This window comes from Equus asinus, chromosome 14, assembly GCF_041296235.1.
Source record: "Equus asinus isolate D_3611 breed Donkey chromosome 14, EquAss-T2T_v2, whole genome shotgun sequence".
Classification (NCBI taxonomy): Eukaryota; Metazoa; Chordata; class Mammalia; order Perissodactyla; family Equidae; genus Equus; species Equus asinus.
The window spans coordinates 41137173-41162712 of record NC_091803.1 but is presented as its reverse complement, the minus strand read 5'-3'; the positions used below and the strand labels follow the sequence as shown (position 1 = coordinate 41162712).

The 25540-nt window shown below is 42.1% G+C and overlaps 2 protein-coding genes across 14 annotated transcripts in view; one reads left to right on the top strand and one right to left on the bottom strand.

Annotated features, from left to right (window-relative positions):
* Positions 1 to 16245, top strand: part of ATF7IP2 (activating transcription factor 7 interacting protein 2) — a 57485-nt gene extending 41240 nt beyond the window's left edge. For 8 of the 9 annotated variants that reach the window (XM_014849935.3, XM_014849936.3, XM_070484940.1 and 5 more), the window contains 5 exons: positions 2938 to 3011; positions 4062 to 4123; positions 4550 to 4619; positions 13703 to 13788; positions 14709 to 16245. In XM_014849935.3, coding sequence (XP_014705421.1) covers positions 2938 to 3011; positions 4062 to 4123; positions 4550 to 4619; positions 13703 to 13788; positions 14709 to 15122 — 706 coding nt within the window. In that variant the 3' untranslated portion in view covers positions 15123 to 16245. The remainder of the gene's footprint in view (positions 1 to 2937; positions 3012 to 4061; positions 4124 to 4549; positions 4620 to 13702; positions 13789 to 14708) is intronic. The other variant, XM_070484944.1, reaches the window with a different exon arrangement.
* Positions 1 to 25540, bottom strand: part of LOC123276796 (atherin-like) — a 68473-nt gene that overhangs the window by 41680 nt on the left and 1253 nt on the right. For 2 of the 5 annotated variants that reach the window (XR_011494320.1, XR_011494321.1), the window contains exon 2: positions 12501 to 12547. The exons of 2 other annotated variants lie outside the window; for them this stretch is intronic. The gene's annotated coding sequence lies outside the window, so the exon portion shown is untranslated. Of the gene's footprint in view, positions 1 to 12500; positions 12548 to 17427; positions 18897 to 25540 lie in introns of all 5 variants that reach the window. One more of the 5 variants, XR_006513323.2, reaches the window with a different exon arrangement.

Sequence of the window (25540 nt, the reverse complement as noted above, 5' to 3'; positions counted from 1 at the left end):
ACATCTTGCCATTATATTACTAAAGGCCTGTATACCATTGTTGCTTTTACCCAGTAGGTCATGTCACCTTTTAACAAAAAATTGCAAGACATACTAAAAGGCAAATAACACAGTTTGGAGAGACTGAATCAAGCATCAGAACCAGAGTCAGATATGGCTGGAACGTTTGAATGGTCAGACTGGGGATTTAGAAAAACTATGATTAAGATGCTGTGAGCTCTAATGGAAAAAGTAGACAAAATGCAAGACCAGGTGGATAATGTAAGTGGAGAGTGGAAATTCTAAGAAAAGAAATGCTTGAGGTAAAAAACACTAACAGAATTGAAGAATGCCTTTGATGGGCTCATTAGTAGAATAGACACAGCTGAGGAAAGACTCACTGAGCTTGAGAATATGGCAACAGAAACTTCCAAAACAGAAAAGCCATGGGAAAGAAGATAAAAAAAGAAAACAACCCAGAATGTCCAAGAACTTGGGACAACTACAAAAGGAGTAAGATATGCATAATGAGAATTCCAGAAGGAAAAAAGAAAGGAACAGAAGCAATATTTGAAGCAAAATGACTAAGTTAATGTTAGACACCAAGCCATCGATCCAGGAAGCTCAGAGAACACAAAGCAGGATAAAGACTAAGAAAACTCCACCTGAACATATCATATTTAAACTTCAGAAAATCAAAGATAAAATATTGCAAGAAACCAGAGGAAAAAACACCTTATGTCTGACTTCTTAGAAATTATGTAAGCAGAAAGGTAGTGGAGTGAAATTAAGGTGTTGGGAGAACAAAACCAGCAACCAAAAATTCTGGACTTGGATTAGTTGAAAATGTACATTGCAAATTCTAGGACAACCACTAGAAAAAAGAAGTATAATTGATATGTTAAGAAAGAAAACGGAATCACATAAAATGCAATTTTATTCACAATTGCCAAAACTTAGAAGCAACCAAGAGGTCATTCAGTAGGTGAATGGATAACTCAACTGTAGTACATTCAAACAACGGAATATTATTCAGTGCTAAAAAGAAAGTGAGCTATGAAACAACATGGAGGAAGCTTTAAAGCATATTATTAAGTGAAAGAAACCAATCTGAGAAGGCTCAATAATGTATGATTCCACCTATGTGACATTCTAGAAAAGGCAAATCTATGAGGACAGTAAAAAGGTCAAATATTGTCAAGGGTTATCAGGGAGGGATGACTAGATGGAGCACAGGGGATTTTTAGGGCAGTGAAACTGTTCTGTATGATACCATGACAGCAGATACATATCATTATACATCTGTTAAAACCCACACAATGTACAACACTAAGAGTGAACCCTATTATAAACTCTGGACTTTGGGTGATGATGATGTGTCAGTGTGGGTTCATCAGTTGTAACAAGCATGCCACCAGGGTACAGGATTTTGATAGTGGGAGAGGTTGTTTGGGGATGGGGGTATATGGGACTCTCTGTGCTTGCCACTCAATTTTTCTGTAAGACTAAAACTGCTCAAAATGAGTTTATTAATTAATTTTAAAAGTTCAAACATAAAAAATTAAAGGAGACCTAAATATATGGTGAGATAGGCCGTGTTCACAAATCAGAAAATTCATTATTGATGCTACTTCAACCAAATTGTTCTATACATTTGATGTAATCTCAATCAAACTCCTGGTAGCCATTAGGTGATCAAAAATTTATGTGAAATGCAAAAGACCTGGAGGAAAACAATGTTATAAAAGAAGAACAAAGTTGGAAGACATACACTACGTGAGTTCAAGACTTATTAAAAGCTTTATTAAGACAGTGGTGTTGACATAAAGGTAGACATATAAATCAATGGACAGATTAGAGAGTCCATTAGGACATACAGTCCATTGGTTTTCAACAAAGATGCCAAGGTAATTTAATGGGGAGAAGATAGTCTTTTCAACAAAATACTGGAATAGCCAGAGGGGAAAAGTGAACCTCAACAATAACCTCACACCATATACAAAAATACCTTGAAATGGATCATAGACCTAAATACAAAAGCTAAATATTAAAATGGTGTATAGAAAATTCATCTAGCAATTTTATGGCCTTAATGAAATTTGTGTGAAGATTTCATTTTTTTCCTTTCTTCTTCTTCTTTTTTTTTTTTTTTTGCTAAGGAAGATTAGCCCTGAGCTAACATCTATGCCAATCTTCCTCTATTTTATATGTGGGTCACTGCCAAAACATGGCTGATGAGTAGTGTAGGTCCACGCCTGGGATCCGGACCACAAACCCAGGCCACCAAAGCGGAGCACACTGAACTTAACCACTAGGCCATGGGGCTGGCTCCAGTGTCAAGATTTTCTTAACAAAAATTTTGATTAAATGTCATACTCATAAAAGGAGAGTCAGAGTCAAATGGGAATAGAAGACAATCTTCTGACTCAGGATATTCTGTAACCATAATCAGCATCACATACCATCATTGCTTCAGTTTAGTAAGTGTTAGGTAAATGTTGCTACTATAGTGATATAATGTAGATAGTGGCAGAAACGATTTTTCAATAGCTTTATTTGTTATAGTCCTGTATCTGTAAGAGTCAAAGTGTCTTAATGGATTTCTTTCAGTTATGAAGGCAAGTATGTGTGCTAGAGTGACTTTTGTATATTTTGTGTATTTATCTATATTGTATACTTATAGATTGTATATTTGGGTTCATTGTAAATACATCTCTACTAAGTTTTAAGGGTCCATTATTATTGGATATCCATGAACTTTTGGTCATATAATTAATTACTAATACCCGGGTTTCTTGGGTATTTGGTTTTATCATCTCCATTCCACCTCCCACAATTGTTAAATTAAAACATGTCAGTTATATAATGTTAAGTTAGAAGAATTCTAACCATTGATTTCTTGTTTAAGCTTAATGCACGTTTAGTTTATTTTGTTCTTAATTTTTTTTATCATTTTAGTAACAATGATGATGTTATGTTGATTTCTGTGGAAAGCCCTAATTTGACACCTCCAATTACATCAAATCCAACAGGTATCTTAAGTTGATTAAAATATGATCTATCAAATCAAAAAGCTTCAAATTGCTATTTGTTTAAAATAGAGAATTGAATATTATCTTTTAATAAAATGAAGTTTTGATTCTGCTGTCAAAAATGTTTTAATTTATATCTGTGATTAATATTACCAGGATAAATAAATGATGCCTTAATATAATTGAAGGTTTCTTTTTAACCTTTTGTTTATCAATTTATGGCTTTTTGTTTCTTATTTAATGGCTTTGTAAGCTATAAAACTACGTACCTTTCATATGCATTATTTTTACTTGTTTGCTCTGGCCTGTGTTGGTGGTAGCGTTGGGGTTTTTTGTTTGTCTTTTCGTTTTATCTATTAAGTTATCTTATAATTTGCTTAAGATAGTACCTTGTTGCCCTTTAGAGTTTCAGTCTTAGGATATTTCTGTAATAATTTTTAACCTCAGATTTCCAATAAATTTGCTATTAAAACAGCTACCTTGTTGGTTCATAATTTCTCATTCAAAATTCCTCATTTTCTTTTCATTTTTTCCTGAATTAGAATATTTGCATCTTAATTTCGGAAAGTTTTGCCTCTGCTTATATAGCTACTTAATTGTCCCCATGGTTTGGGCTATTAAGATTGTGAATGAAATAGTTATATTTATCTGAGGCTTTCTACTGGTTCTAGGATGAATGCTCCTCAGTCATCTCAGGTAGTTTGGTCTCAAGCTACTGTGTATAAAATATGTGTACATTTCCAAGTTTATTTCCTCAACTGCTCTATTAATTTACAGATAGAGTTTCAAAAAGGGGTTACTAATATAGTTGTAAAGTTACAGAAGGACAGAATCTCTCAAACCAAAATTAGATTTTGGTTATTTTTGCACTGGTTCCTCAGTTTTTGGAATAGGTAAGGTCAATTAAGTTACTTTTTCCGATTATATAATAAACAGTTAATAAGTATCCCCATTATTATTGTTTCAGCATTCATATATTAACAAAGTCCATAAATATTTAATAGTTTAATAAACTTGTCAAATGTTCATATTTGAATAATTTTCTTTCAGATACTGGAAAAATTACATCAGGAAATTCTAACCATTCACCTGATGCTGAAACTGAAGTTATGGTAGGTAATAAATACTGTCTCTGAATGTTACTTACTTGAATATGTTAGTTCTAGGAACTTAGTGTTGCTGCATGTTGGATGACTTCACTTTGTCATTCATTCTTTGGGAGATTCACTCTCTGAGAACTTAATGTCTGACTAGTCAGCGTAACCAGGTTCCAGTCCAGCTTAAACATTGAAAAGCAAACAGCTAATGATAAACATATTTCACAGCCGTGCTTATTTACCAGAGTAGCTCATTTAGACTCTGCTTAGTCATATTCTCAGAAACCATATAGCATTTCATAAGCTTCTCTTTCAGAGTAGAGTTAAACTGTAAAGACTTATGGAGTGTTCAATCTGGTAATTTAAAATGATATGTGTTTAATTTTTAAAAAAACATTTTCTGCATTGAGGCAAAATCTTTTTTTTTTGACAACTTTTCAGGCTGTAGAGAAGAACAAATTGGATTCTGTGATTGATCTGACGAAAGAAGGCCCATCAGACAGCACTGCAGGTAAAGGATTTGTCTTTGTTTTTTAAGAAAGAGGGAAGGTTAACAACTCAGTGCATTTGACCCATTTGTGAAGTTTGTTTTAGTGTATTAGTGTGTGCGTTTAGCTCTGTGCACTTTGTCACATGTGTAGATTTGTGCAACTGCCACCACAATCAAATTACACAACTGTTCTGTCACTACGAGGCTCCCTCATGCTAACCCTTTTAACATCCTTCCTGCCCCCAATCCCTGGCAACTACTAATCTGTTCCTCACCACTAGAATTATGTTATTTCATGGATGTTACATAAATGTGATGATACAATATGTCTCCTTCTGAGATTGGCTTCTTTCACTTAGTGTAATTCCTCCTGAGGGTCATCCAAGTTGTGTGTACCAGTAGTATTCCTTTTTATTGCTGAGTAGTAGTCCATGGTATGGATGTATGATAGTTTGTCTGTTCACTGAAGGCATCTCAGTCATTTGGGGCTATTATGAATCTCTTTTCTAGCTGTAGCACGCACCTTTTTTCCTTAACCCTAACAGTAGTGGCTGTGAGAGGGTGCTAGGCCATAACGTGAAAATGTGGAAGGAGAGTGACAGCAGTGCTCTCTTTCTCAGACAAACAAAAAGAAGTAAAACACAGTTCTCTGGGGCTGCTAATCAGGTACAATGTTTCATCTCCTAATAGCTGCATTTGAATGTCTATAGTACTCTTTTGATAAAACATTTGAACTCCACTTCTTACCATTAGTTAAAAAAATGTAATATTTTTTAAAATGGAGATTAGTATAGGAAATATATAGTCCATTTCCTTCTCTCCTTTTAACTGGATCCAAGCAAAAGTTGGAACATTGGAATCTCCAGGTACCTCACGATAGAATTTTAAAACCCATCAGTTTCCAGTTTCATGAAGATGATTAGAAATATAAATTGAAAAATGAAGTCCATAATTAAGTAATCAAAGTTACCTTTTAATGAGTAAGATTACTAAATTGTTTCTAAACTACATGATACAGGATTTTAGATACAGTAAATTAAGAAGTAAGAATACAGATGCATTCAGTGCTTAGCAAAATGTCATACGTCTCACTTGGGGCCTTTAGTTTGCAATGCAGCACTTGGAAAGGTAGATTACGCTAACTCATGGTGCTAACTCATGGTAGCATGAGTCCATCTTGTAGAATGTCCAATTCTGAACAAGTATAATTAGTCAAACTTGGGCTGTTTCCCGTGTTCACAGGCTTGATAAATGGTATCACCAGCTCCCCTAATTTACCAAGCCACAAGTGGAAGAGTTACTTTCAACTCTTAAATTTGCCTCATTCCACTATCTAGTCAGTTTTCAAGCCCATGAGTTCTGTCTGAAAAGCTAATGTTACTGAGCAAGGGCTCGAGCTGTTCACTGCAAGATAAAAGCTGGTTAGTCAAGAGGCAAGGCGGTGGTAGAGAAAGAACTTTAGTAAGCGATGAGCTAACTGACTGGAAGATGGTGGACTATCATCCCAAAAAACCATGTTAAAGGGGACTGATTTGGAAACGACCTATATAAGGCAAATGGGGACTGGGGAGGGGGCTCAGGAACGTCAGGTGATGGATGACCACAGACTCTTGGGCACCTCTCCATCGACAAAGAATTTCGGGTCTGCTGATGGATGACGAATATGACATTCCTGAAGAATCTAAGAAAAGATCAGTTGCTTCCTTATCTGAGACAGAAGGAACAGTTACCAGCAGGGGACATAAATTTTCTAACAACTTATTCTTTCTACTGTTTACTGATTAGCTTGCCTACTTGCAATTCTAAGCATTTCTAGAAAGCACATGGATGAGAATAAGACGGGGTCAGAAAAAGTTCAAAGCCTGGAGTCCTGCACGCTGGTATGGAGACTCAGTCTCACTAACAGATCTGGTCCACATATTTCCCTATTGCAGAATTCCATCTCCTTTAGCCTGGTCTATTGCCATAACTTAGTAACTCTCTTTTCTGCCCTAATTTACTGCTTCTAATGAATCTTCCAAATTGCCACTAAAATATTATTTCATATATACAGATCTGATTATATTTTTGTCTTTAGGATAAAATGGAAACTCCTTAGGAAGACATAGAGAATCTTTAGTGACGTAAACCCTGGAAACTTTTCTAGCTTTATCTTCTGAAAATTCTGTACCTGCAGTTTAAGAGCTTATCAGCAGGTGGTGCTGCTTCTCTCCTTACCATCTCTCTATATGTGGTTCCTTGGCCAGGCAGGCTCTCTCCTCTGCACCTCCCCAGGCTTGTCTGGTGACCCTACTTTTCGTCCTTTAATATTCAGTTTAGACACTTCTGCTGAACTGTTCCTTCCAGGCAGAAATTGGCATTCCTGACCCCCCTCCCCTTGGTATTTTGTGCCTACCTATATTATAGCTTTATCACATTGTTCTGTAATTGTTTCTTTAAACATCTGTCTCCCTAAAAAGTCTTGAAATTCTTTTCAGCAGCATTGCCGTCTGTATTAATCTGTATATTTCTATTCTTTTAGCATAGTGCTTGGCACATAGTATACATTCCCAAAAAAGTTGTGTTAATGCAGCAGATTTTCCACTAACGAGTTTTAGAGGAAATGTAAGTTTATATACTGTGAATGGGAGTGTAAATTAATCTTTCTGGACAACATTTTGTCAACATCAAAAACTTTACAAATATGCAAGACTTTTGACCTAAAAATTCTTTTTTTTTTTTTTACTTCTTCTCCCCAAAGCCCCCCAGTACATAGTTGTACATTTCACTTGTGGGTCCTTCTAGTTGTGGCATGTGGGACGCCGCCTCAGCGTGGCTTGATGAGCAGTGCTGGGTCTACGCCCAGGATCCGAACTGGCAAAACCCTGGGCCGCCGAAGCAGAGCACGCGAACTTAACCACCCGGCCACAGGATCAGCTCCCAAAAATTCTTTGAATAGTTACCTCAGAAACCTGCAGTGTATAGGGCAGTATGCAAATGTTCATTGCAACGCTATTTGTGAAAAACAAAACTTTGAAAGAAAACCCTAAATTTCTAGAAATAATGGGTTACCTGCACAAATTTGGTTTATATGGTGTAGTAATATTCAGCCATTAAAAATAATGTTGGAGAAGTAGTCCATGTATTGATGTAAACAGGTTAATAACATAACAAGAGAAAAACGTTATGAAAGTATCTATGTAAAAGTAGAGTCATCACGGAATAAATGGGACCAGACTTAACTTTTCTGCAGTGAACAACTAGACAACTAAACAAGATAGAAGAAATAAGATCCAAGAAAAAACTTTTCAGATATTACAATACAGGACTGCAGACCCAGAGAGAAGGGAAATGAATGAGATGAGCCCTATTGATTGCCCCAGCTTTCTTCCTAGACTATGGTGCAGTGAAGGAGATCCCAAGTAGAGAATGGTTGTCTTGCTGAGGTGAGGAGACACAAATTTGCATTCAGAGACTGAGGCAACTGGAATGAAGGGAAGAGTACTATCAGAATGAGGAAGCCACTCAGAGAAAGAGTTCCAAGATGTTAGCATAGGAGTCCTCTTGAGTCTTTGCCATAATATTAAGCCACATATACATGGAATGAAACTCCACGAATTTGGGCAAAGAATGACCCAAGGACCTTTATGCTGAACAATTTCCAAAACTCAAATCGAGGTGGGGAATGTTTCAGTTCTGACCAGCTGTAGTGGCAGATTCTTAAGCTGGATGTGAACTCATCTTACAGCAAAGGCAGCTCCAGCCTTGCCCTAATAAAACCTAAAACACAAGCTTTGAAAGGATCAAGCTTTGAAAGGATCAAGTAACTCAGTGGGTTATCACACAGAGCCCACTGTCTGTTAAAAGAAAACAACAGAATTCAACACACAACCATGCAAAATTCATAATATCCATCATCTGATTAAAAAAAATCACTGGAAATAAGAAGAGAAATGGGATCCATGACCAGGAGAAAAATCAGTCAATAGAAACAAACTTAGAGATGACAGAATTAACAGACAAGGACTTTAAAAGAGCTGATGGAAATATGCTTGAAGATTTAGAAGAAAACAGGAACAAAAGAAGAGAAATAAAAGATGTAAAATAGAACCAAATGTAAAAAAAGAAAATACTTGAAGTTCAGTGGATGGAATAAACAGCATATTAGACACCAAAGAAGGAAAACACATTGGTATACTGGAAGAAGTAGCACCTGACCCAAATAGTTTGGAAAGAAACTATCCAAATTAAAGAAAGACTAAGAAAAGACTAGAGAGAAAGAAGTTAGACCTTTAGTGAACTGTGAGACAATATCAAAGTGGTGTAACACACATGTATGGTGAGAAGCCTTCCAATTTAATGAAAAGTACAAACCCACATAATCAAGAACTTCAGTGAACTCCAAGCAGGATAAATATAGGGAAAACCATATCATAACGTATCATAATCAAGTCCTGAAAAGCAATAAGGAGAAAAACAAGATATGTACAGAAGAACGAAGAATCCACTTTTCTCAATTGGATCTATGCAAACCAAAAGACAATCAAATGACATCATTAAAAAGCTCACAGAAAATAACTGTCAACCTAGAATTCTATATCTAGGAAATATATCTTTCAAAAATGAAAGCAAAACTAAGACTTTTTCAGAGAAACACAATTTGTTGCCAGCAGACCTTCACTATCAAAAATAAAGGAAGTTCTGGGGCCGGCCCAGTGGTGCAGCGGTTAAGTTCGCACGTTCCGCTTCTCGGCGGCCCAGGGTTCGCTGGTTCGGATCCCGGGTGCGGACATGGCACCGCTTGGCAGCCATGCTGTGGTAGGCGTCCCACGTATAAACTAGAGGAAGATGGGCACGGATGTTAGCTCAGAGCCAGGCTTCCCCAGCAAAAAGAGGAGGACTGGCAGTAGTTAGCTGAGGACTAATCTTCCTCAAAAAAAAAAAAAAAATGAAGTTCTGGGGCCGGCCCGGTGGCATAGTGTTTAAGTTCGTGTGCTCTCCTTCGGCAGGGTTCGCGGGTTCAGATCTCAGGTGCAGACCTAGCACTGCTTGTCAAGCCATGCTCTGGTGGCATCCCACATCAACTAGAGGGAGATTGCCACAGGTTAGCTCAGCGACAGTCTTCCTCAAGCAAAAAGAGGACGATTGGCAACAGATGTTAGCTCAGGGCCAATCTGCCTCACAAAAAAAAGAAAAAGAAAAAGAAGTAAAGGAAGTTCTTCAAGCAAAAGGGAATGATATCAGATGGAAAGTGGATCTACACAAAGGGATACCACACCACATTGTGGATTTTTGTACTACGTTAATGTATGACAGTAGTGCAAAAGATGATCTGAGGAATGGAAGTATGCTGCTGTAAGGGTCTTACATTATATTAGTATAATGTTATTTGAAGATAGACTATAGTAAGTTATTAAAGGTTCATATGGTAATGCCTAGAGCAGTAGTTTTTTTTTAAGTGGAAGTATAGCTAATAAACCAATAGTGGAGATAAAATGGGATTTCTAAAATACTCAGTTGAGATGCCACAAAAAAGAAAAGAAAAAATAAGACTAATAGAGAACAAAAGGCAAGATGGTACATTTAAATCCGACCATATTGATAATTAGAATAAGTGTAAATGGTCTAAACACTCCTTTAAAAAGCAGACATTGTTGGACTGGATGACAAAGACCAACGCCATGATAACTGTATGGCGCAGTTTCAGTATAAATCTGTGGCTAGGTTCATATTAAGAGGATGGAAGGAGATAACACAAAAACATATAAACACTAATCATAAGGAAGCTGGAATGACTGTATTATTATCAAATAGACTTCAGAACGAGGAATGTTACCAGGGATAAAGAAGGCGGTTTCATAATGATAAAGTAGTCTTTTCATCAGGAAGACATAGTAAACCTACATGTATATGCACTTAATGGTAGAACTTCAAAATTCCTGGTGCAAAAACTGACAGGACTGAAATGGTAAATAGAAAAGTAAACAATTATAACTGGAGGTTCCAATGCTCCCTTCTCAGTAATTGATACAATATATAGACAGAAAGTCAGTAAAGTTAGAGAAGCTTGAACAACACTATCAACCAACTTAACCTAATTGACATTTATAAAACACTCAACCACAGCAGAGTACTCATTCTTTTTAAGTGCATATGAAACGTACAGTAAGATAGAGCAGGTTCTGGACCATTAAACTAGTCTCAGTACATTTAACAGCACTGTAATCATTCAGAGTATGTTCTCTGACTCAACGTAATTAAATTAGTAATGAATAAGAGAAAGATAGCTGGAAAACTATAGATATTTGGAAACTAAACACATTTCTAAATAACCCATGAGTCAAAGAAGAATTCGAAAGGGAAATTTAAAAATATTTTGAACTGAATGAAGATGAAAACAGCATATCAAAATTTGAGGGACACAACTAAAGCAGTGCTTAGAGGGAAATCACTAGCATTAAATGTTTATATTGGAAAAAATGGGAAGTCTAAAATGAACAGTCTAAGCTTCTACCTTAAGATGCTATGAAAAAAAGACAAGTTAAACCCAAGGCAAGTAGATGACCTTGAGTAGAGAAGATGGGGGATGGCAAATAAGCTCAAGAAGACTTCTTCAACATTATTATTCATTAGGGAAATTAAGACCATGGTGAGATACCACAACATATCCACTAGAATGCCTCAAATGAAAACAACTGAAAATATACAAAGTATTGGCAAGGATATGGAGCAACCTAGAATTCTCATACTTTGCTGGTAGGAATGGAAAATGGAAAAACCACTTTGGAAGTGGTGTGGCAGTTTCTCAAAATATCAAGTATAGTCTAACCATATGATACTATTATTCCACTCTTATGTATTTACCAAGAGAAACAAGAACTTACATCTGCACAAAGACTTCTACACAAATGGTCATAGCAAGTTTATTCTTAGTAGTCCCAAACTAGAAACAGCCCAGGGGCCAGCCCTGTGGCCAAGTGGTTGAGTTCTCATGCTCTGCTTCGGTAGCCCAGGGTTTCACCATTCAGATCCTGGGTGTGGACATGGCACCGCTCATCAAGCCATGCTGAGGTGGCGTCCCACATAGCACAATCAGAAGGACCTACAACTAGAATATACAACTATGTACTGGGGAGCTTTGGGGAGAAGAAGAAGAAAAAAAAGAAGATTGGCAACAGATGTTAGCTCAGGTGCCAATCTTTAAAAAAAAAAAAAAGAAAGAAACCCCCCAAATATCCATAAACAGATGAATGGATAAGTAGGTTGTGGCATCTCTCTAGAGCTAAATAGGACTTAACAGTAAAAATGAACAAAATGTTATTTTACGCAACAACACGGATGAATCTCAGAAACATTTACCTGGGCAAAAGAATTCTACCTACTATGTGATTTGATTCATATGAAATTCTAGAAAAGGCAAATCTAATGTTTAGTGACACCAGACCTATGATTTCATGGAGCCAAAGGTGAGAAAGGGATTGACTGAGAAGGGGTACTAAAGAACTTTTGGGGTAATAAAAACAGTGTCTTGATTTTGGTGATGGTTTCACAAGTGTACATTTGTCAAAACTCAAAAGAATTGCATATTTTAAATGGGTACATTCTATTGCATGTAAATTATATCTGAATAATTCTTTTAAAAATCCAAACTTTACTTATTTAAAAAATTTTTTTAAATGTTTCCTTCTTCCCAAAGCCCCCCAGTACATAGTTGTATATTTTAGTTGTGGTTCCTTCTAGTTGTGGCATGTGGGGTGCCACCTCAGTATGGCCTGATTAGCAGTGCTAGGTCTGCGCCCAGGATCCAAAACCAGCGGAACCCTGGGCCGCTGAAGTGGAGCACGTGAACTTAACCACTTGGCCACGGGGCTGGACCCAAAAAATCCAAACTTTAAGAATCATTTTTATAATATAAATACTTACATGGGTGAATATGTGTGTCCACATGTGATATACATGCAGCAAAGGATCTGGAAGGTCAAAAACCAAAGGGTTAAGTTGAAACCAATGGCCACAGTTCTCACCTAGCGATTTAATGAGAACCGTTAAAATAATGAGGTACTGGCTACTAGTGCTTTGAGACTACAGAGCACTGAAGTAATCATTCATTTTTATATAGATGAAGGATAAAAGCTGGAGAGTATTTACAAGACACTGGCATTGATGACACGAAGGATGTAAACATTAACTGGTTTGGGATAAAAGTCCTGTTTTGTCTCTTCTTATCATCATAAAATTGAGTTCTTGTCTTAGTCCCTTTTAATTTGCCAGGGGCCTCTTGACTTAGTACCTTGAAAGAAGGAATGTTCATTAAGGGAAGTTATATTCATTAGATTTTTGTGAGTGTGTGAAATTGTTCACTTGAAAATTTAAAGGGGGTTATTTGTATCAGCTCTTGTGTGATGATTAACTTGAAGATTACAGACTCTCTTACAGTTCAAACCATAAAGTCATTATGTCTTCTTAAAAAGTTTTTTAACCCCAGTACATAAAGTTATTAATAAATTAACTTTGAAACACAATGCAAAATCTTGATTCTCCTTGTCAGTCAAAAGAAATATATAAGTAAAAGAAATTTCATTTGGGGAGATTCACAAACTGTGTTAAACAGTTACATCACTGCACACACAATGGATCTGAAATGGTTTCTACTACTTACTAGGTGTGTACAAACTCCTGAAATTTTAGCTACCCACCCCTACTACTTTACAACCTGAAGCCCCCTTTCTTACCATCCCCAGCTGAAGTCTCCCAGATGTTTTCAAACCATTCTTGTAAACGGCTCTCTGTTTACATTCCTGTTGACCTAACAGAGCAGAATCTCCCTCTGAGACCACTGAGCGGGGATCCCTCTTCCATGTGTAATTTTTCCTACTTTCCAGTTGCATAATGACTTAAGTATTTACCTTAAGAGGGGAATTTTTGTCACATTAAAGGAAAATTCTCTATATTTAATACCTTTAGATCTTAAACTTTTATCAAAAGTTTATCTTCTTATTTCACAGTTTTCGTAATGTTAGTTCACATTTAATTACCACCCAAGACATAAACCCTTCTTTGCTTCAAGGCTATAGGATTGATTATTGTAGGTGAATTTTACTTCTTAAACCTTGTGTTGTTCACAGTGAGCCCAGTATCCACCCTGGAGTCACCTATGAAAGCTGTTTCAATCTCAGAGGAGAGAAGCCCCATGGCACAAAATGCAGCCCAGGTACTGATAGGAAATGCTCCGTAAGGAGCAGTCATTCCAAATTGAGCGGAAGTCCCCATTTACCCATGAAGAAACATTTCGGTCACGATTCAGCTTACAAAGCACTTTAATGTGCCCTTTTGAATGTGCTATTGTGAGTCTACTTATTTACACAATTAAAATAATTTAATTGAATTTTCCAGAAACTACAGAAATTAAAATGCATTTTTAACCCATCAAATTGGAAGAAATTTTTGTTCTAAGAGTAATAACCGTGTTGATGAAGGAGGAGGGAAATGGATGTCCTCATACACTCACACTTTTCGTGTCAATTGGCAAGTGTTTAAGAATGCAGTTTGGAAATGAGATGGAATATTTATCCAGAATGTCTGAGACCTAACCCACTCTGGAATAGTGAGATTCCAGAGTACAGAAATCTTAACTCCAGAAGAAGCTCATGCTTGAAAAGACCGGATCTAGCCTCACATGTTCTTTTTTTGGTGAGGAAGATTCACCCTGAGCTAACATCCGTTGCCAAGCTTCCTCTTTGCGCTTGAGGTAGAGCAACCCTGAGCTAACATCTGTTGCCAATCTTCCTCTTTTTGCTTGAGGAAGATTGTTGCTGAGCTAACATCTGTGCCAATCCTCCTCTACTTTGTATGTGGGACACTGCCACAGCGTGACTTGATGAGCAGTGCTAGGTCCACACCCAGGATCGGAACCCATGAACCCCGAGCCACCAAAGCAGAGTGCAAACTTCACCACCATGCCACCGAGCTGGCCCAGCCTCACCTGTTCTTGAAGCATCCTATTGTTCTTATAATTTTGAGAAATGGATTGAGGAATGGGAACTATGTATTGTAGAAATGCAGTTGACCACTTTAAAATAATCAAGAACCCACCGATCCAACTCACTAAACTTTTTATAAATGTGTTTTCAGGTTCTTGAGTCCTTTGAGCACCTTCCCCCTCTCCCAGAACCACCACCACTGCTGCCTGAACTGGTAGACAAAATCCGGGACACGCTTCCTCCTCAGAAGCCTGAGCTCAAAGTGAAGCGGGTGCTGAGACCCAGGGGCATCGCCCTGACTTGGAACATCACCAAAATCAATCCCAAGTGTGCTCCTGTGGAAAGCTACCACCTCTTCCTGTGCCATGAGAACCCTAGCAATAAGTTGATTTGGAAGAAAATTGGAGAAATTAAAGCGTTACCACTCCCAATGGCCTGTACTCTATCTCAATTTTTAACTTACAACAAATACTATTTTACCGTCCAATCAAAAGACATTTTTGGGCGATATGGACCATTTTGTGATATAAAATCTATCCCTGGGTTTTCTGAAACTCTCACCTAAAGGAAGAGCCTTCAGTAATTACATATTGTGCTAGATTTTGTTTTGTTTTCCATATTGGAGTTGTGGGCAGTGCTTCTCTAACACTGCTGCCATCTTGCAGGGCCAGTACAGAGTGTGAGCCCTTTGTACAGGGACAGTCCTCTTCCCTGTGTTGTAAGCGGCCTCTAGTTTATGAATTTCTGATTTGCATTCAATAAGTACTTCGAATGGATATATTCTGAAACATCTACTATGCACTACCATGGACCCCTGTCGCTAAGCTGTGTGAGCAGCAACTTTGTTGACTGTGGAGCTGCACAGCAGACCAGAGTACAGGCAGCCACCGTTCCTGTGTTGACAGTCAGCTTTCAGTGACCTGCCTGTGGTCAGTATAGATACAGGAGAAGTCAGCGGTTCGCTGAGGCCAGGTCATCCCTGGGATGCATCTCCACCCAGATTTTGTGAAAGCCCATGTCTTCTCATTCTGTTCAAAGTCTAAGGGCTACTAATTTGTGCCCGCACCCCCGCTTTTTGACTCTGTCAATCATTTGGGGAAAACAGCCTGGAGGTTTTCCCTAAATCTGTTTGTATACATATATGTGTATAATAAAATTAGTTGAACATTGTGTGCTGTACATGCAAAACATATGGTATCACTTAGGAAAGCATTATTTATTCAGTGGAGGAAAATGGAGTTGTGTGCCTTAGATTTAAGGCTTTAATTTGCTGATTCCCTAATGCGACCCTTTGCTCATTTCCTGGCTGCCATCATCACTTGGAGAGAGACTATAAGCAATGAGGGGCCCCAGGAGATGTGTCCTGTGCATACCTCCATCTGAGGGAGCACCGAGGGGAAGCTGTGGCCAGCACAAGGAGCCCAAGAAATTCAACGAGTGAACAGACTAGATAAGTGTAAGTCAGGGCCCAGTGGGACAAACTGGGTAACCAATACTGAGACACTGAAAAACAGAAAAATAACTGTTAGCGTAAAAGATAATCTGCTCAAGAGAGGCACTCTTTCCTGGTACATAGTGAAAGTTCAGGCTGCAGAGCCTCTAAAGAAGTGAACAGGGAATGGTTCTCCTTGGCATTTTGTGACTGCCTTTACATCTTCAGTCATAAATAAAGCTGTTATTTTTTGGTCTCCTGTTTCTTTACATTTTAAAGCGTTACGAAAGTGCCAGGTTCTGAACTGAAGATGACAAGGGAGCTGCCCTCTGTCATGCCTCATTCGGGCTCAGGCAGTGGGGCACCCTGCAGCACACAGGTGGCGTCGCTCGGGAGAGGACTGCGCCCTTGGGTGGATGCAGACTAGACATTCTCTCACTCAGCGGAGCCCAGACTTGACACCCTAGACAGGATTTTGGTGCGCATCTCCCAAGTGAGACTATGTCCCCAACCAGCAAATCTAGAATATCTGTGTGCCTAAGAGCTTTCAGGGTAATGGGAGGCGGGGGGTGGGGGATGCTATTGGGCCTCTTAGAGGTGATGGCTCAAAAGGCATTAATGTTTCTTGCCTTTTGGAGGGGCAGCAGCAAGATTCTCAAGTGTCATCTATCAGCAACACCAGAAAAGAGCCAGCCTAAGGACAAGAAAGATCCAGTCCTGCCAGACAGTGCAACTGTAGAGAGCAAACACCCAACCCCACCCCTGAAAGGCTCCATGTACTTCTGGTGGGAACTTACACCTCCTTTAAGCTGCGGAGCCAAACTGCCTGATGAGCTACAATTGAATCTATCGAGAGAAGGCTACAGGGTGGCTCATGGAATCACAAGGAAGTGAAAAGACTCAGGCTCGGAAAACAGGAAAAAAGATAGCTTGCGATAAATCCACAAGGTTTCAAACCTGAGGCAGTTTATGCAAGTCCTGTTCTACCACATGATGATCTGAGACATTTTCTGACCATTTTAAAGATGGGGAAACAGGCCCAGGGAGTTTGGGTGGCTTGCCCAAGTCAAAGGGACCCAGCCCTTTTGAACCTGGCCTGGTCGTGGGTTCCCGCTGTATGCCTCGTGGGGACTGGACAGAGGGAACAGGAAGAATTCACCTCCGACCTTGCTGCCTTGTGGCGCCAGACACACATCCAACTGGCTTATCCTAGGACAGGGGTCAAAGCCGCAAGGTGAACTAAGAAAGCAAATTTTTGGTCAACAAGAGCTGTACTCGGCCACCCTCGACACAAGGTGAGTGTGGTGGCTTTGGATCGTGTCCATGTCGCTCAGCTGGAACTACCTTGCCCAGGGCGTCACCTGGATGGTTTAAGGTAAGCGTTGGTCACAAGACATTGCCTGAGACTGAGAAACAAAGCGAAATAGTCATGTTTTACCTTCAGAAGGTGGATCCAGGGCAACAGAGCGTGGTGGCTTGTGCTCCCTGTTCCAGTCTGCTGCTCAGGGACCTAAGCTGCTGCAGCCTCTGCCAGGACCTCCTTCGGTGCGCAGGTGCAGGTCGTGCCACTGTGCTTTCCCGACAGGTCCGTGATTCCCATGGCTCCAGGGGTGGAGGTGGTGACACGGATGCACTTCCAGTTTGTGCTTGGTCTTGTCCACATCCATCCTTTCTTCCTGACCGCCACCTGGCTGACCTCTGGTGACTCCAGGCTCAACACCAGACCCAGAGGGAACAGTTGGCATAGCTTTCCCCACCAGCTCTCCCATGTGGGGCCAAGTCTTGCCCCTGTAATAAATTCCTTGTTCTACAGCACCGCTGGCTCCCTCCCTGAGACTGTGGGGAATCCCTGACTGGCGGGGCATCCTCGCTCTGGGGACTTGAGTGGGGCCGTAGCTTGTCAGACTGTCCCAGAAAGTAGCACGTCTCATACGTTGGTCTCATAGAATATGGACTTCAACCGGGCCCTTGGGTCTGAAAGCCAGTTCCAGCACTCAGCAGCTGTGACTCGGCAGCCCATCGCATCCTCTGAGCCTCCTTTCCCTCAGGGTGTAAAAGGAAGGCAGCTGACGCCTACATTTTGCAATGGGCCGCCTCCCTCCTCTCTTCCTCTTCCCCTCCCTGTCCCCCTCTTTCTCATTTCACTGGTTCTGCTGCATGAGACCAAGAACGCTGATAGATAGGTCCCTTGTACGGAATTAACGAGATAATAAAATGCCTAAGTCAAAGCGAATCCTTATCAGTAAATGGTAGAAAACAACAAAATAAAACCTTTGCTAGGGGACAAGGGCGTTAGAAATACCACGTTTCCTGGGTAACTGCTAATTTACTGGGGCAAGAGGCTCAGCAGGAGAGAGCATGTCACTCAGGTGGCCGTGGAGATAGAAGGAAATCCTTTCAAAAAATCACCATAGGTGAACACGTGCCCCACACGGAGCAGAGGCAGAGACTGGAGTGAGGCAGCCACAAGCCAAGGAACACCCAGAGCCACCAGAAGCTGGAAAAGGCTGGAAGGATTCTCTCGCAGAGCCTTCGGAAGGAGCTCAGCCCTGCCAACATCTACATTCCGACTTCCCGCCCCTAGAACTGTGAGAAAATACATTTCTGTTGTTTCAGGCCACCAAGTTTGTGAGAATTTGTTCCAGCAGCCCTAGGAAGCTCATACAGTCTCTCTTCACCGGGGACCACAATTTGTTCAAAACAACGACACCGGGCCCTTAGGCAGGATGCCTGGAGGCGGGCCCTCTAGTGCTCTAGACGCTCCCATTGGCTGGGCGGTGGCTCCACCCACCAATGAGGAAGATGCAAAGCCCCTGTCAATCACCTCAAAGGATCCTCCTCCGTGAGACGTGCCCAACATCATGAATCCCATCGCGGCCTTTCTTTAACTGGCAGATGGCAGCTGACCTGGCAAAAGCCCGGAGATAGACCAATGCTTACATATTACCCATTACACGAATCCAGAGGATGAAGTAAAAGAATTGAGCTTTTTTAAAAAAAGAAAAAGAAAAAAAGCCCTATGATGCAGACAAATCCAATTCAGTCAGTTCCCACCTTTCAGCCTCCTGAGATTTTTAAGGAGAAGGAATACAGCTCCTTAGTTTTCTATCCATGTTGAAGAGGATCAGAACACACCACCCCAAAATATGCCACTTTGGCATAAGGCTCATGTTGAGCTGAAGGCAATGAAAAAATGGCGGACACAGGAAGAGTTCTCTGCCGTCCTCGTTTCTACATGAATTTCCCTTTGTAAAGGTGTTCACCTCTCCCCTACCAGGCAGATGGCACCGAGATGAGTCTGCATAACGGACCCTACTAAACAACCTTCTTCTGCCACACATTTCCTAGTCACCTTCCCACAATTGACAGTCCCAAGGAGCCCAAACTCCTTTTCCTTTGTCTCATCACTTCTCCATAATTTCCCACCCTTTGTTAAAATGGTATTTAAACTCCCGAGTCTAACCAGTTCTTTGGGGTTTCACCTATTTTCTGTGATGCTCCTGTGCAGGTAAAAGTAGTAAAATTTGTGTTCCTTTTCTACTGTTAATCTATCTTTTGTCAGTTTAATTCACAGGCTCCAGGCACAGAACCTAAGAGGGAAGAGGAAAAGTTTTCCCTCCCTAGATGAACTATGGATGGGAGAATTATATTGGGGTGAAGAGCCCCACCTGCTGGGACCCAAGCATCCAAATGGACAGGCAAGGTCTACAGTGACCACAGGAACTACAAGGAATGGTAAGAGATCTTAACAGATTGGCTGTTTGGATGATAGAAAAGGACAAAAATTAGTTAAAACTCAAACTACCACTGGTCAACAAGCAAGAGCCTTCCAAAGAGATAATCAAATAACCCATACAGCAGGATACAGTATTTTTCTCAAATCTCTTTGAAAGGAATGATTTCCCATAATTTTAAAATTCAGGCTGGGGGCGTCGCAGGTTGGACAACCATGTGTCAATGCCAGTGAAATAAAATTCTTTTAAAGATTACAGGAAGTTGGATCAATAAAGCTGATATCAAGGAACACAAGTCTTGATGCTGTGACTGATCGTTGGGGCAAGGACACACCTGGAAGTTCTTTTCCTTACTTTGATGGAGGTTAGTGATGATCTGTAAAGACAATATCTCTACACTCAGGATTGATTCAAAACTAATTACAACCCAATTATAGTCCCCTGGATTTGGGCTCTAGGGAAAACAGTAAATGCAACTGGACACGTTGGGGTGGAATGGATTTAGTCAAGATAATACGCGAGCCAGATCATATCTGATTTTTCCAATACTGAGTTTTAACTATTCACACTCAAGAAAGTATTGCGTCTGGGGGGTTCCTAATGCTGTGACTAATCTGTGGGATTGATGACCGGAGTGCCAGAGGAAGGACACTGACACGGCACAGGTGGTTCTGTCATGGTAGCAATGATCAATTCAAACCCACCCGATCACCGTGGAAACCACACGTGGTGGTAGTTATTGGGGATCATGGGGAATTTTCTGGACGATCTACAAATTACCATGATCATCGCCACAGCTTGTAGTCACTTCCTTTTGGGCTAATTGTACTTACCTACCACTTATCTCTCCATGAAAAAGAAATTAACCTATAAGCCAGGGACACTCCCCCATCTCTTGCTCACACCCACGTGTAGCAAGCAGATATTTTAGTAGTAGGATGAGGAGCCTTATTTCAGGCCACATGGGCTCTGTAAAAATCCAATTTGGTAAATTTATGGGCAGGGGTTATTCCTCTGAGCAAAATAGAGGCCATGCTTGGGTAGGCTGGATTGCGGCCCAAGACACACTCAGTTGTGCTGGCAGGTTTATGACATGGGAAAGGCTTGGCACTTGCAGCTCAGGCGGCCCTAAACTCTATTTGCACCCGTTTGTTAAATTTTCCCAGTGAAATGTTCATGTATTCGTTTGTCAAGGAATTATTGAACATCTACCCTGGGCTGGACACCGTGCCAGGTGCCGACATGGAGAAAAGGACTAGCCACTGGCCCTGCCCTCTTGGAGCTGACCTGGTGGGGGACACAGGAGATCAACAAGCAAGAAGTGCACAGCACACGTGAGATTTTCAGAGAGCGACGCGATGTGGCCCACGAGGAAAATGAGCAGTGAGATATGGTGAAGTGTGATGGGGCCGGGGAGCCTATGTGAGACAGGCTGGTCAAGGAGAGCTTCCTGGAGGAGGAGGCACAAACTGAGGCCTGAAGGATGAGAAGGAGTTAAGCACAAGAGTGTCTGGGGACGGGCTTGTGCCAGGCCAAGGGGCTTAACACCCATCGGGAAAGTCTCTGAAGGAAAAGGGTTAGGGTGTGCAAGCGGTCCCAGGGGACAATGCAATGCATACATGATCCTTAGCAGATCCTGGATTTAGAAAAACAGCTCAGGAGAACATCATTTGGGCAATTGGCAAAGTCCAACTATGGATACATATGGATAAGAGTGCTGTGTCCATGTTAAATCACCCGAAAATGAGCCCTGGCTCTTCAGAGATACCACCAAAGTCCTGGGAGGCAAAGGGCCTTGATGTCTGCAACTAACTCGCAAATGGTTCATAAATTACTTACACCCACGTGCGCAGACACACACATACACACAGAAAGATAAAAGCAAGTGTGACCACAACGTTAACCGTTGGTGAAGTCAAGTAGAAAGCATATGGGCATTCATCATATTGTGCTTGCAATGTTTCTGTAGGTTGAAATTCTTCAAAACAAAAAGTTGAGAGATGAAACATTGGATCATGGGCTCAGCATCTACGCTGGGTCGGGTAAGACAACCCTCTAGAAATCCCGACCCAGCTGAAGTCTGCAGAGCGGGTAGAGCTCCCGGGTTAAGGGCACAGGGAGGAACACTGGCAAGAGGCAGGTGGTTCAGGATGGCCTGGGGTTTGGGGGGCCTGCAGGGGTCCGCAGGAGCTGGACCACGTACACAGAGTGGGGAGTACCTGCCGTGCCACCTGCTCCTCTGCTGTGTGGCCTCGCCTCACTCCCCCCTCTAGGGTGGGGTCTCTCCCCATCCCTGTGACTCTGGGAGCAGTCCGTGACTGCTTCGGCCAACAGAATACAGTGAAAGCGATGCTATGCCGGCTCTCGGAGCTGGCTGTCACATAAGAAGTGCCCCTTGCCCTGAGAGCACCAGGCTGCAGGAGGCCCAGGCCACAAGGCCCTGGAGAACAAGATGCCACACGGAGAGAGAGGCCAGGGAGCACCAAGGCGAGCGAGGAAGCCATCGTTGAAGCAGAGCCTGGGTTTTAAACGCCCCAGCTGAAGCCACGCGGAGCAGAGGAGCAGCCCTGCAGAACCCTACCCAAATTCCTGACCCGCAAGACTGGGAGCAAAGTAAAAGTTCTTTTAAGCCACTAAGTTACAGGCTTGTTTATGAGGCAGCAACAGCACCTGGGACCCTATTAGAGACCGGTAGTCTGTGTTAAGAAGTTTGGTCGTTGTCTTGGGAGTAGTGGGGAGCCATTGAAGGTTTCAGTCCAGATGGGTGACGGGACAAGATTGAGGAGATGACTCTGCTTGCCAGGTAGAAAATAGGCTGGTGAAGGGGGTGGGAGTGGGAGTGGGGGAAACCAGGGTGACTAATTACAAGTCTATTGCAATGGTCGGGGCAAGATGACAGCAGCTGGGACTGGGGTCCTGGAAGCAATGTCCAGGGGCAGGGGGACTGAAGAATAAATACTTTTCAGGGAACCTTCAATGCATGTAACAGGCCCAGGCCCGAGGGTCCAGTTATTCTGCCCCGAGGCCACTAAGGAGGGCCGAATAAAAGCACCCACCCTTCTTCCTGCAAGAAAAATAACACGGCAGAAGAGAACGTAGAACAACCGTAAAAGAAATCACTGGAATCCTTTCTCTTCTTTGGGGAATATCTGATTTTAAGAAATAAATAAAAGAGAAACTTTTTTCTGACCAAACCATACCAAATTGTTTTGGTCTATAATCGAGATGTTAACTGAATATAGAAATGTAGACAGCCCAGGTCAATAGCCAAATGATGAGGGTGCTGGAATGTTTGCCTGTGACGGCCTCCGTTCAATGTCACAAATTTTATCCTTAAAAGACCTGAACGGGGGGCCGGCTCCGTGGCCGAGTGGTTAAGTTCGCGCGCTCCGCTGCAGCGGCCCAGGGTTCGGATCCTGGGCGCAGACATGGCACCGCTCGTCAGGCCACGTTGAGGCGGCGTCCCACATCCCACAACTGGAAGGACCTGCAACTAAGATTTACAACTATGCACCGGGCCGGGGGGGGGGGGTTGGGGGGGGTTGGGGGCGGGGGGCGTTTGGGAAATAAAGCAGAAAAAAAAAAAAGATTGGCAACAGTTGTTAGCCCAGGTGCCAATCCTTTAAAAAAAAAAAAAACCCTGAACGAACAATTTGCATAAATGGCCACCAGGTGGCAGTAGTGCCGCTTCACATTTCTGAAATTGAACTTAAACCTGCTTTTTGTCATTTTTGGTGTTGAAACTAATTGATGGTCACAATACTACTAAATAACATATTCGAAATCTCATGCCAACGTAGCAAGTCTTTTAGCTAATATCTAGGGACATTATGGTGCTTTCCCCCCAGACATTGGTTCTCAGTTGATTTTGATTCCTAACTTGATTTCACAAATTTTAACTGGAATTGCCTGAGAAGTGAGTTGGTTTTTCTAACTTAGGGTCAGAAGCTCTTCTCTGGCTGTGTTCTCGATTCCAGAGCTTCAGTTCTACTTAGAAACAAAAGCCCTTGCAGGTGGGTTTTATCATCCAGCAAAACGTTCTCTCCCCTCTGCATTCACTCTTCCATCCTTTCATCAAATTGGAACCGACTGATGTAGCTTAAAAGCAGTGAGTTTAGACTGGAAATCCGACGCACGTGGAAAAAGACCCAAATCTCAATGAGTCCATGGAAGCAACTTACTCCACGTTGTCTGTGATGAAAATGTAAAGCTTTTATGATGGACTGAGTTGAATGAGGCAAAATGAATGGCAGAGAAAAGATTCACATCGTCATTCTCACCTCGGCTCTTCCCTTCTCCCCGTGACAAATAAAAGCAGGGTGAAGCTTTCCAGAACATTGCAGCAGCATGCAGACACAGAGAGAACCTTCAGGGTTGTCGAGAGGACCAGAGCGTAAGCAGCAGGCGGATTCCTGGGAGGGACCTCGGGTGGTCCATGGAACTTCCGTGTGCTAGAGAAGGCTCAGAGAGGGGCAGAGAATCCAAGAGACGGAGACTGACGGAGACGGAGCGAGATACGTTTGCTGGAGGGAACAAACACCAACTGGGTTTTCCATCCTCACCGAGCCTCGGAGAGAAATGTTGATGGTCTGGCTTGGGTCACCTGCCACCAGACACCCTGACTGACCTGCCCATCAGATTGCCCACAGGGAGGCAGAGATGACTCCAAATGGATCTTGGGGCGTTGTTACTAAAGCAAGGAGACTACATATAAGACGGCCAAAAAAAGCAATAAATCTCCACATGATTAACAGGTCTTTTGAAAACCTGTGGACCATGAATAAGTGTGATTTCCTTCCTTTTTTAAATTTAGCATTTTGGGTTGGACTATACTGAAGTCAGGTCATTGCATTTTCAGACCACCTCCGAGGTCCACTCTGTGTTTGTTGTGCTCAGCAAGGCAAAGAAGAGAGCCAGGAGAGAAGGAAGTTCAGGTGGGTTGGCCATCGCCGCCTCCTCTTTGGGCTGTCTGGCCCAGCTCACAGGGTTAAGCATCCCAGGAATTATTCCCAGTGGCAATCCACTGACACCCTTCAGTCCAAATCCTTGGAGAGCTTGTTAAAATGGCAGGTTCCAGGGCCCCCCACTTTGAGGGTCCCACTTAACGAGTCTGGGGTACAGCCCAGGAATCTGTATTCTCGACATACCCAGGGCATCTGTGGACCACACTTTAAGAAACCCCTTTTCTCCCACCAGCAAACTACGATGACTTTCTCACGTACAATGAAACAGAACGGCAGTTTGAATCTGAAAGCAGATGAGCTGCTGGCGAAATCTGGCAAGTTGTGCATTTTGCCCCATCTTGCCCGCTGGTTCTCTGCCGCCTTGCCCAGAAAACAAGCCAAGCAAGATGGAGGCTGGACCTGGAGGCTGAGTCATCGGTCCTTTGATAGGCACTCTGGTTATTGTGTCAACTCACCCACGGGCAGGGAGGCAGGAGCCAGCAGGCCACACCTTGTCAAGCAGCAGGCGGCAGTTCTCAGAAGTCCGTGTCTGCAGTTCCTGCTAAAAGCCCCGGATCCCAGCTTGGAACCCCCGGCAGCCTGAGTCTCCCATTCACCCCCTAGGAAAGCCCTTCCACTCCAGCAGCTGCCCCACGCGCTGGCTCTGCACCTTCCTGCTCTCCCTGGTGCCTCTCCTCCCAGAATCCCCGGTGAGCTCAGCCATCACCTCCTTGTTCCCCCTCCCCGAGCCCCTGGCAACCACCAGTCTACTTTCTGTTCCTGTCAATTTGACTACTGTAGATACCTCACGTAGGAGGCATCAAGAGTAGAAACAATTCAACGTCCATTGACAGATGAAGGGATAAAGAGAATG